The sequence below is a fragment of the Anser anser genome, assembly GCF_964211835.1.
Source record: "Anser anser genome assembly, chromosome: W".
Classification (NCBI taxonomy): Eukaryota; Metazoa; Chordata; class Aves; order Anseriformes; family Anatidae; genus Anser; species Anser anser.
The window spans coordinates 7,987,316-7,999,121 of record NC_139731.1 but is presented as its reverse complement, the minus strand read 5'-3'; the positions used below and the strand labels follow the sequence as shown (position 1 = coordinate 7,999,121).

General features: G+C 50.0%; 1 protein-coding gene across 1 annotated transcript; it reads left to right on the top strand.

The window, feature by feature from the left end:
- The first annotated feature begins 1,023 nt into the window (after window positions 1-1,023).
- On the top strand, window positions 1,024-8,193 carry LOC310888628 (uncharacterized protein). Its single transcript, XM_083815521.1, has 2 exons — window positions 1,024-2,127; window positions 4,944-8,193. Exons 1-2 carry the CDS (start codon window positions 2,111-2,113, stop codon window positions 7,837-7,839), a joined length of 2,913 nt encoding a protein of 970 aa, XP_083671647.1. The 5' UTR covers window positions 1,024-2,110; the 3' UTR covers window positions 7,840-8,193.
- Window positions 8,194-11,806: the final 3,613 nt, after the last annotated feature.

The following is an 11,806-nucleotide window of genomic DNA, read 5'->3' as shown; positions in this document are numbered from 1 at the left end:
GCCTTCCATCTCCGATGCTTTCCCACAATACGACAGGACCCATCAGTGAACAGGGCATATTTCTTCTCATTTTCTGGTAGCTTGTTGTACAGTGGGGCTTCTTCAGCACGGACCACCTCCTCCTCTGGTGATATCCCAAAATATTTGCCTTCTGGCCAGTCCATAATCACCTCCAAGATTCCTGGGCGACTGGGGTTTCCTATTCGAGCCCGCTGAGTAATCAGTGCAACCCACTTGCTCCATGTAGCATCAGTTGCATGATGCGTAGAGGGGACCCTTCCTTTGAACATCCAGCCTAGTACCAGCAGTCGGGGTGCCAGGAGGAGCTGCGCTTCAGTACCGACCACTTCCGAAGCAGATCGAGCTCCTTCATATGCTGCCAATCTCTTTTTCAGTTCGAGTGTAGTGGGCCTCAGATCCTCTGTATCCCCGACTCCAAAACCCTAGGGGTCAACCTCGAGTTTCCCCAGGTTCTTTCTGCCAGAGGCTCCAGGTGGAGCCATTCTCCCCTTGTCGTTGCTCAGGGCCCCATTCAAAAGCATTCTTCTTACGGGTTACTTGGTAGAGCGGGTTTACAATCAGACTGTAATTTGGAATGTGCATTCTCCAAAACCCCATGACACCTAGGAAAGTTGGTGTTTCTTTTTTGCTAGTTGGTGGAGACATAGCTGTTATTTTGTTGATCACATCCATTGGGATTTGACGACGTCCATCTTGCCATTTTATTCCTAAAAACTGGATCTCTCGTGCAAGTCCTTTAACTTTATTTTGTTTTATGGCAAAACCGGCCTTCAGAAGGATTTGGACTATTTTCTTCCCTTTCTCGAAAACTTCCTCTGCAGTGTCACCCCACACAATGATGTCATCGATGTACTGCAGGTGTTCAAGAGCTTCCCCCTCTTCCAGCGCAGACTGGATCAGTCCATGGCAAATGGTAGGGCTGTGTTTCCACCCCTAGGGCAGCCTATTCCAAGTATATTGGACTCCCCTCCAAGTGAAAGCAAACTGTGGCCTTGTCCTGGTTCCAGTTAGGACAGAGTTAAGTAGCTCATAGTAGCTGGTAGGGTGCTATGTTTTGGATTAGGATGAGAAGAGCGCTGATAACATGCTGATGTTTTAATTGTTGCAGAGCAGTGTTTACACCAGGCCAAGGACTTTTCGGCTTCTTGCTCTGTCCTGCCAGCGAGCAGGCTGGGGGTGCAGCAGGAGCTGGGAGGGGACAGACCCAGGACAGCTGACCCAAACTGGCCAAAGGGGTATTCCATACCATCTGACGTCATGCTAAACAATATATAGGGGTGGCTGGCCGGGGTGGGGGGGCCGGCTGCTCGGGAATAGGCTGGGCATCGGTCAGCGGGTGGTGAGCAATTGCATTGTGCATCACTTGTTTTCTTACACATTATTATTGTTAATACTATTACCATTATCACTATTATTATTATTATTGTTATTATTATTTTCCTGTCTTAATAAACTGTCTTTATCTCAACTCAACGGCTTCACTTTCCCGTTTCTCTCCCCCATCCCAGAGAGGGAGGGGGGAGGGTGAGCGAACGGCTGTGTGGTGTTTAGCTGCCAGCCGGGTTAAACCACAACAGTCCTTTTGGCGCCCAACGTGGGGCCCGAAGGGTTGAGATATCGACAAATCTGACCAGAGTGTGTTAAACTAAAATTGGTATAAGTATTGGACCTGCTTAATAGTTGCTAGTCACGATGTTGATTGCCTTAATCTCCAGTCTGCTGTACCTGTATTCCAAATTGAGTTTTATGGTGCGTTACTTTCTGTATGTGCTCCCTGTTGCACTGTTTATCCTTTCCGGGCCCTGGTTTAAGATTGTTATGGTACTGTGCGGTGTAGCAATGGCTTATGAAATGATGAAATATCTGGTCACGACTTTAACCTGGTATTTGTACTCAGCACTGACGTCGACTCTATACTTTGGAACCCATATCTCGGAAACTATTAGCAATTACACCTATTGCCTGTTTTCGTTAGGGAGCCAATCTGTGAAGGGGACAGGGGAAGACATGTTTCCCTACCTGTTCACTCTCCCTTTCTCCTTCACCACCACCCTCTTATCCCCCGAGCTAGTTACGGTGGTTCTCCGAGATGTTGAATATCCTTGGGATACTCAGACCAGCCTGCTCTTGTTGTTATGTCTCCTGAATGCGCTTCAGATTTTGTGGAGGGTTAAACAACTACTTAGGAATCTCATCCGGAGATCTGTCTTGAGGCGGGATAGTTGCGAGTGGCAGGGAGTGTGGGAGGATATGGGCAGGTTTCTAGAGCAGTGGTCACCTCCAGTGTTTTGGACATTCACCCCTGAACAGCTGCAAAATCCTAAAAAGCTGGCAGAATGCTTGAAAAAAAGGTGTCATGACTCTGGCAGTTCCAAAGTGACACAAATCACTGTAGCGTGCTGGGGTCTGGCTTGTGCCTATCGAGCTGCAATTGATGCTACTAGCAACCTAGCTCCAGCTCCTGCAGCCGTTCCAGCTCCAGCTCCTGCAGCCACTCCAGCTGCAGCTCCTGCAGCCGCTCCAGTTCCAGCTCCTGCAGCCGCTCCAGCTCCAGCTCCTGCAGCCGCTCCAGCTCCTGCAGCCGCTCCAGTTCCAGCTCCTGCAGCCGTTCCAGTTCCAGCTCCTGCAGCCGCTCCAGCTCCAGCCCCTGCAGCCGCTCCAGCTCCTGCAGCCGTTCCGGCTCCTGCAGCCGCTCCAGCTCCAGCTCCTGCAGCCACTCCAGCTCCAGCTCCTGCAGCCGCTCCAGCTCCTGCAGCTACTCCAGCTCCAGCTCCTGCAGCCGCTCCAGCTCCTGCAGCCGTTCCGGCTCCTGCAGCCGCTCCAGCTCCAGCTCCTGCAGCCGCTCCAGCTCCAGCTCCTGCAGCCGTTCCGGCTCCTGCAGCCGCTCCAGCTCCAGCTCCTGCAGCCGCTCCAGCTCCAGCTCCTGCAGCCGTTCCAGCTCCAGCCCCTGCAGCCGCTCCAGCTCCTGCAGCTGCCCCAGCTCGTGCAGCTGCTCCCACTCCTGTGGCTGGGTCAGAGAAACGAGCTGTAGCAGTGCAAGTTGACCCCGCAGAGGGTATTCCAACCCCTGTGGCAGACCCTGTGTCTGGGTCAGAGAAACGAGCTGTAGCAGTGCAAGTTGACCCCGCAGAGGGTATTCCAACCCCTGTGGCAGACCCTGTGTCTGGGTCAGAGAAACGAGCTGTAGCAGTGCAAGTTGCCCCTGTAGACAAGGTGAAAAAATGGTATAGAGGCTCAGGTCGTTTAAAACGCAGACAGTCTTCTGCTAAGTCTGGGCGTAGTGAAGACGAGGCTGGGCCATCAAAGGTGCAGGAGACTGAAGATGAGGATGAGGATGGCGAAAAATCAACAGTAACTACCCGGACTCTACACCGGCCATCAAAGGTGCAGAAGACTGAAGATGAGGATGAGGATGTCGGAAAATCAACAGTAATTACCCGGACTCTATACCAGCGTGAGCTACGAGATGTGCGAAAAGATTTTGGTCGCTGTATAGGCGAGCAGCTTGTCACCTGGCTGCTCCGGTGCTGGGACACGGGAGCCAATTATGTGGAATTGGAGGGCAAGGAAGCCAGGCGGCTGGGATCCCTTGCTAGGGACGCATGCATTGACAAAGCAATTGGAGATGGAGCACAATCTCGCAGCCTCTGGAGGCGTCTCCTGTCAGCTGTGAAGGAAAGGTATCCCTTCAAGGAAGAACTTGTATGTTTACCAAGCAAATGGACCACCATGGAGAAGGGAATTCAGTACCTGAGGGAATTGGCCGTACGGGAAGTAATTTATAAGGACCTAGACGACGCACAAACATCCACAGATCCAGATGCAGTCCAGTGTACACTACCCATGTGGCGGAAGTTTGTACAGAGTGCCCCATCATCATATGCCAACTCATTGGCAATACTAGCCTGGAAAACGGAGGAGAATCCCACAGTGAATGAAGTGACTAAAATACTCCGGCAGTACGAAGGAAATCTCTCCTCTTCCCTAAAGGCCTGTGTCTCAGCTGTGGAGAAACTCTCTGAAGAGGTCCACCAACTTAAAGAGAATTTATCTTCCCCTCCACCTGAACGAACCAGTGTCCACCAGCTAAAAGAGAATGCTTTAGAGAAACTTTCTGAAAAGATCCACCAACTTGAAGAAAGATTATCTTCCCCTTCACCTGAACGAACCAGTGTCCACCAGCTAAAAGAGAATGCTTTGGAGAAACTTTCTGAAAAGATCCACCAACTTGAAGAAAGATTATCTTCCCCTTCACCTGAACGAACCAGTGTCCACCAGCTAAAAGAGAATACCTTGGAGAAACTTTCTGAAAAGATCCACCAACTTGAAGAGAGATTATTTTCCTCCCCACCTGTACAAACCAGTGTCTCAGCTATTAGGGGTAAACGTTCATCTATGCAAGGAAGACAATATGGTGGGCACACACACCGCGCCACCCTGTGGTTTTACCTACGTGACCATGGAGAGGACATGAGAAAATGGGATGGAAAATCTACTGCGACCCTAGAGGCACGGGTACGTGAATTGCAAAGGAAAACAATTGGGAAAAAGGAGTTCTCTGAAAGGTTTGCTACTCCAACTTCCAGCAGGCAGTCCTTTAAACACAGAAATGAAGATTCTGACCAGGACTAGAGGGGCCCTGCCTCCAGCCAGGGGGAGGAAAGGGACAATCGAGTTTATTGGACTGTGTGGATTCGATGGCCTGGCACGTCAGACGCACAGAAGTATAAGGCTTTGGTAGACACCGGTGCACAATGTACTCTAATGCCATCAAGCTATAAAGGGCCAGAGCCCATCTGTATTTATGGTGTGACGGGGGGATCCCAGCAGTTAACTGTATTGGAGGCTGAAGTAAGTCTAACCGGTAATGAGTGGCAAAAGCACCGTATTGTGACTGGCCCAGATGCTCCGTGCATCCTTGGCATAGACTATCTTAGAAGAGGATATTTCAAGGACCCAAAAGGGTTCCGCTGGGCTTTTGGCATAGCTGCTTTGGAGACAGAGGACATTAAACAGTTGTCTACCTTGCCCGGTCTCTCAGAGGACCCTTCTGTTGTGGGGTTGCTGAGGGTTGAAGAACAGCAAGTGCCGATCGCTACCACAACTGTGCACCGGCGGCAATATCGCACCAACCGAGACTCCCTGAGTCCCATCCATAAGCTAATTCGTCAACTGGAGAGCCAAGGAGTGATCAGCAAGACTCATTCACCTTTTAATAGTCCCATATGGCCAGTGCGAAAGTCTAATGGTGAGTGGAGACTAACAGTGGACTATCGTGGCCTGAACGAAGTCACGCCACCACTGAGTGCTGCAGTGCCGGACATGCTAGAACTCCAGTATGAACTGGAATCAAAGGCAGCCAAGTGGTATGCTACGACTGATATCGCTAATGCATTTTTCTCCATCCCTCTAGCAGCACAGTGCAGGCCACAGTTTGCTTTCACTTGGAGGGGAGTCCAATATACTTGGAATCGGCTGCCCCAGGGGTGGAAACACAGCCCTACCATTTGCCATGGACTGATCCAGTCTGCGCTGGAGCAGGGGGAAGCTCCTGAACACCTGCAGTACATCGATGACATCATTGTGTGGGGTGACACTGCAGAAGAAGTTTTCGAGAAAGGGAAGAAAATAGTCCAAATCGTTCTGAAGGCCGGTTTTGCCATAAAACAGAATAAAGTTAAAGGACCTGCACGAGAGATCCAGTTTTTAGGAATTAAATGGCAAGATGGACGTCGTCAAATCCCAATGGATGTGATCAACAAGATAACAGCTATGTCTCCACCAACTAGCAAAAAAGAAACACAAACTTTCCTAGGTGTCGTGGGGTTTTGGAGAATGCATATTCCAAATTACAGTCTGATTGTAAACCCGCTCTACCAAGTAACCCGTAAGAAGAATGCTTTTGAATGGGGCCCTGAGCAACGACAAGCCTTTGAACAAATTAAGCAGGAAATAGTTCATGCAGTAGCCCTCGGGCCAGTCCGAACAGGACCAGATGTAAAGAATGTGCTCTACACCGCAGCCGGGGAGAATGGTCCCACCTGGAGCCTCTGGCAGAAAGAACCTGGGGAAACTCGAGGTCGACCCCTGGGGTTTTGGAGTCGGGGATACAGAGGATCTGAAGCCCGCTATACTCCAACTGAAAAGGAGATATTGGCAGCATATGAAGGAGTTCGATCTGCTTCGGAAGTGGTCGGTACTGAAGCGCAGCTCCTCCTGGCACCCCGACTGCCGGTACTAGGCTGGATGTTCAAAGGAAGGGTCCCCTCTACGCATCATGCAACTGATGCTACATGGAGCAAGTGGGTTGCACTGATTACTCAGCGGGCTCGAATAGGAAACCCCAGTCGCCCAGGAATCTTGGAGGTGATTATGGACTGGCCAGAAGGCAAATACTTTGGGATATCACCAGAGGAGGAGGTGGTTCGTGCTGAAGAAGCCCCCCTGTACAACAAGCTACCGGAAAATGAGAAGAAATATGCCTTGTTCACTGACGGGTCCTGTCGTATTGTGGGAAAGCATCGGAGATGGAAAGCTGCTGTATGGAGTCCTACACGACGAGTTGCAGAAGCTGCTGAGGGAGAAGGTGAATCGAGTCAGTTTGCAGAAGTAAAAGCCATTCAGCTGGCTTTAGATATTGCTGAACGAGAAAAGTGGCCAGTTCTCTATCTCTATACTGATTCATGGATGGTAGCAAATGCCCTGTGGGGGTGGTTACAGCAATGGAAGCAGAACAACTGGCAGCGCAGGGGCAAGCCCATCTGGGCTGCGGCATTGTGGCAAGATATTGCTGCCCGGGTAGAGAACCTGGTTGTAAAGGTACGCCATGTAGATGCTCATGTGCCCAAGAATCGGGCTACTGAAGAACACCAAAACAACCAGCAGGTGGATCAGGCTGCTAAGATTGAAGTGGCTCAGGTGGACCTGGACTGGCAACATAAAGGTGAATTATTTATAGCCCGATGGGCCCATGACACCTCAGGCCATCAAGGTAGAGATGCAACCTACAGATGGGCTCGTGATCGAGGGGTGGACCTGACCATGGACACTATAGCACAGGTTATTCATGACTGTGAAACATGTGCTGCAATCAAGCAAGCCAAACGGTCAAAACCTCTTTGGTATGGAGGACGATGGCTGAAATATAAATATGGAGAGGCCTGGCAGATTGATTACATCACACTCCCTCAAACCCGCAACGGCAAGCGCCACGTACTTACAATGGTGGAAGCAACCACCGGATGGCTGGAAACATATCCTGTGCCCCATGCCACCGCCCGGAACACTATCCTGGGCCTTGAAAAGCAAGTCTTATGGCGACATGGCACCCCAGAGAGAATTGAGTCAGACAACGGGACTCATTTCCGAAACAACCTTATAGACACTTGGGCCAAAGAACATGGTATTGAGTGGGTGTATCACATCCCCTATCATGCACCAGCCTCTGGAAAAGTTGAACGATACAATGGACTGTTGAAGACTACACTGAAAGCAATGGGTGCTGGGACATTCAAAAATTGGGATACACATTTGGCAAAGGCCACCTGGTTAGTCAATACTAGGGGATCTGCCAACCGAGCTGGACCTGCCCAATCAAACCTGTTACGCACTGTAGAAGGGGATAAAGTTCCTGTAGTGCACGTAAGAAACATGCTGGGTAAAACAGTCTGGGCTACTCCTGCCTCAGGAAAAGGCAAACCCATTCGTGGAATTGCTTTTGCTCAGGGACCTGGATGCACTTGGTGGGTAATGCAAAAGAATGGGGAGGTCCGGTGTGTACCTCAAGGGGATTTAATACTGGGTGAGAATAGCCCATGAGTTGAATTGTGTTATGTTAATTATTATATAATACTGTATGTCATCACTACCATGATTGCTATATACCATAGATAAAAATGGTGATTAATTAGAATGTATTGGAAGGAGTGTAACCTGAGCATGACATAAATGGTATGGAATAAGGGGTGGATATCTGTCCTGGTTTCAGTTAGGACAGAGTTAATTTTCCTCCTAGTAGCTGGAAGCGTGCCATGTTTTGGATTAGGATGAGAAGAGCACTGATAACATGCTGATGTTTTAATTGTTGCAGAGCAGTGCTTGCACCAAGCCAAGGACTTTTCAGCTTCTCGCTCTGTCCTGCCAGCGAGCAGGCTAGGGGTGCAGCAGGAGCTGGGAGGGGACAGACCCAGGACAGCTGACCCAAACTGGCCAAAGGGGTATTCCATACCATCTGACGTCATGCTAAACAATATATAGGGGTGGCTGGCCGGGGTGGGGGGGCCGGCTGCTCGGGAATAGGCTGGGCATCGGTCAGCAGGTGGTGAGCAATTGCATTGTGCATCACTTGTTTTCTTACACATTATTATTGTTAATACTATTACCATTATCATTATTATTATTATTATTGTTGTTGTTATTATTTTCCTGTCTTAATAAACTGTCTTTATCTCAACTCACCGGCTTCACTTTCCCGTTTCTCTCCCCCATCCCAGAGAGGGAGGGGGGAGGGTGAGCGAACGGCTGTGTGGTGTTTAGCTGCCAGCCGGGTTAAACCACAACAGGCCTACACTCTGCTGCTAGAGGGATGGACAAAAAATGCATTAGCGATATCAGTCGTAGCATACCACTTGGCTGCCTTTGATTCCAGTTCATACTGGAGTTCTAGCATGTCCGGCACTGCAGCACTCAGTGGTGGCGTGACTTCGTTCAGGCCACGATAGTCCACTGTTAGTCTCCACTCACCATTAGACTTTCGCACTGGCCATATGGGACTATTAAAAGGTGAATGAGTCTTGCTGATAACTCCTTGGCTCTCCAGTTGACGAATTAGCTTATGGATGGGACTCAGGGAGTCTCGGTTGGTGCGATATTGCCGCCGGTGCACAGTTGTGGTAGCGATCGGCACTTGCTGTTCTTCAACCCTCAGCAACCCCACAACAGAAGGGTCCTCTGAGAGACCAGGCAATGTAGACAACTGTTTAATGTCCTCTGTCTCTAAGGCAGCTATCCAAAAGCCCACCGGAACCCTTTTGGGTCCTTGAAATATCCTCTTCTGAGACAGTCTATGCCAAGGATGCACGGAGCATCTGGGCCAGTCACAATACGGTGCTTTTGCCACTCATTACCGGTTAGACTCACTTCAGCCTCCAATACAGTTAACTGCTGGGATCCCCCCGTCACACCATAAATACAGATGGGCTCTGGCCCTTTATAGCTTGATGGCATTAGAGTACATTGTGCACCGGTGTCTACTAAAGCCTTGTACTTCTGTGCATCTGACGTGCCAGGCCATCAAATCCACACAGTCCAATAAACTCGACTGTCCCTTTCCTCCCCCTGGCAGGAGTCAGGGCCCCTCTACTCCTGGTCAGAATCTTCATTTCTGTGTTTAAAGGACTGCCTGCTGGAAGTTGGAGCAGCAAACTTTTCAGAGAACCCGTTTTTCCTGATTATTTTCTTTTGCAATTCACGTACCCGTGCCTCTAGGGTCGCAGTAGATTTTCCATCCCATTTTCTCATGTCCTCTCCATGGTCACGTAGGTAAAACCACAGGGTGGCATGGGGTGTGTGCCCACCATATTGTCTTCCTTGCACGGATGAATGCTTACCCCTAATAGCTGAGACACTGGTTTGTACAGGTGGGGAGGAAAATAAACTCTCTTTAAGTTGGTGGACCTCTTCAGGAAGTTTCTCCAAAGTATTCTCTTTTAGTTGATGGACACTTTCCAAAAGTTTCTCCACAGCCGAGACGCAGGCCTGTAGGGAAGAGGAGAGACTTTCTTCATACTGCCGGAGTTGTTTAGCCACTTCATCCACTGTGGGTTCCTCATCCTCTTTCCAGGCCATTACTGCCAATGTGCTGGCATATGATGATGGTGCACTCCGTACAAACTTCCGCCACATGGGTCATGTACACTGGACTTCATCTGGATCTGTGGATATTTGTGCGTCGTCTAGGTCCCTATAAATCACCTCCCGTATGGCTAATTCCCTCAGGTACTGGATTCCCTTCTCCATGGTGGTCCACTTGCCTGGTAGACATACAAGTTCTTCCTTGAAGGGATGCATTTCCTTCACAGCTGACAGGAGACGCCTCCAGAGGCTGTGAGATCTTGCTCCATCTCCAATTGCTTTGTCAATGCCTGGGTCTCTAGCAAGGGATCCCAGCCGCCTGGCTTCCCTGCCCTCTAATTCCACACAATTGGCTCCGGTGTCCCAGCACCGGAGCAGCCAGGTGACAAGCTGCTCACCTATGCAGCGACCAAAATCTTTTCGCACATCTCGTAGCTCACGCTGGTATAGGGTTCGGGTAGTTACTGTTGATTTTTCGACATCCTCATCTTCATCTTCATCCTCCTGCACCTCTGATGGCCCAGCCTCGTCTTCTCTATACCTAAACCTAGCAGAAGACTGTCTGCGTTCTAAACGACCTGAGTCTCTATACCATTTTTTCACCTTGTCTACAGGGGCAACTTGCACTGCTACAGCTCGTTTCTCTGACCCAGCCACAGGGTCTGCCACAGGGGTTGGAATACCCTCTGTAGGGGCAACTTGCACTGCTACAGCTCGTTTCTCTGACCCAGCCACAGGGTCTGCCACAGGGGTTGGAATACCCTCTGCAGGGGCAACTTGCACTGCTACAGCTCGTTTCTCTGACCCAGCCACAGGAGTGGGAGCGGCTGCAGGAGCTGGAGTGGCTGCAGGGGCTGGAACTGGAACAGCTGCAGGAGCTGGAACTGGAACGGCTGCAGGAGCTGGAGTGGCTGCGGGAGCTGGAACTGGAACAGCTGCAGGAGCTGGAACTGGAGCGGCTGCGTGAGCTGGAGCGGCTGCAGGAGCTGTCACTAGGTTGATAGTAGCATCAATTGCAGCTCCATAGGCACAAGCCAGACCCCAGCACACTACAGTGATTTGTGTCTCTTTGGAACTGCCAGAGTCATGACACCCTTTTTTCAAGCATTCTACCAGTTTTTTAGGATTTTGCAGTTGTTCAGGGGTGAATGTCCAAAACACTGGAGGTGCCCACTGCTCTAGAAACCTGCCCATATCCTCCCACACTCCCTGCCACTCATAACTATCCCGCTTCAAGACAGATCTCCGGATGAGATTCCTAAGTAGTTGTTTAACCTTAAACAAAACCTGAAGCGCATTCAGGAGACATAACAACAAGAACATCTTGGAGAACTATCGTAACTAGCTCGGGGGATAAGAGGGTGGTGAAGGAGAAAGGGAGAGTGAACAAGTAGGAAAAAATGTCTTCCCCTGTCCCCTCCACAGACTGGCTCCCTGACGAAAAAAGGCAATAGGTGTAATTGCTAATAGTTTCCGAGATATGGGTTCCAAAGTATAGAGTCGACGACAGTGCTGAGTACAAATACCAGGTTAGAGTCATGACCAGAAATCTCATCATTTCATAAGCCATTGCTACACCGCACAGTACCATAACAATCTTAAACCAGGGCCCGGAAAGGATAAACAGTGCGACAGGGAGCACATACAGAAAGTAACGTGCTATAAAACTCAATTTGGAAAACGGGCACACCAGACCTGAGATTAAGGCAATCAACATTGTGACTAGCAATTATTAAGCAGGTCCAATACTTATATCACTTTTAGTTTAACACACTCTGGTCAAATCTGTCGATATCTCAACCCTTCGTGCCCCACATTGGGCACCAAAAGGACTGTTGTGGTTTAACCCGTCTGGCAGCTAAACACCACACAGCCGTTCGCTCACCCTCCCCCCCCTCTCTGGGATGGGGGAGAGAAACGGGAAAGTGAAGCC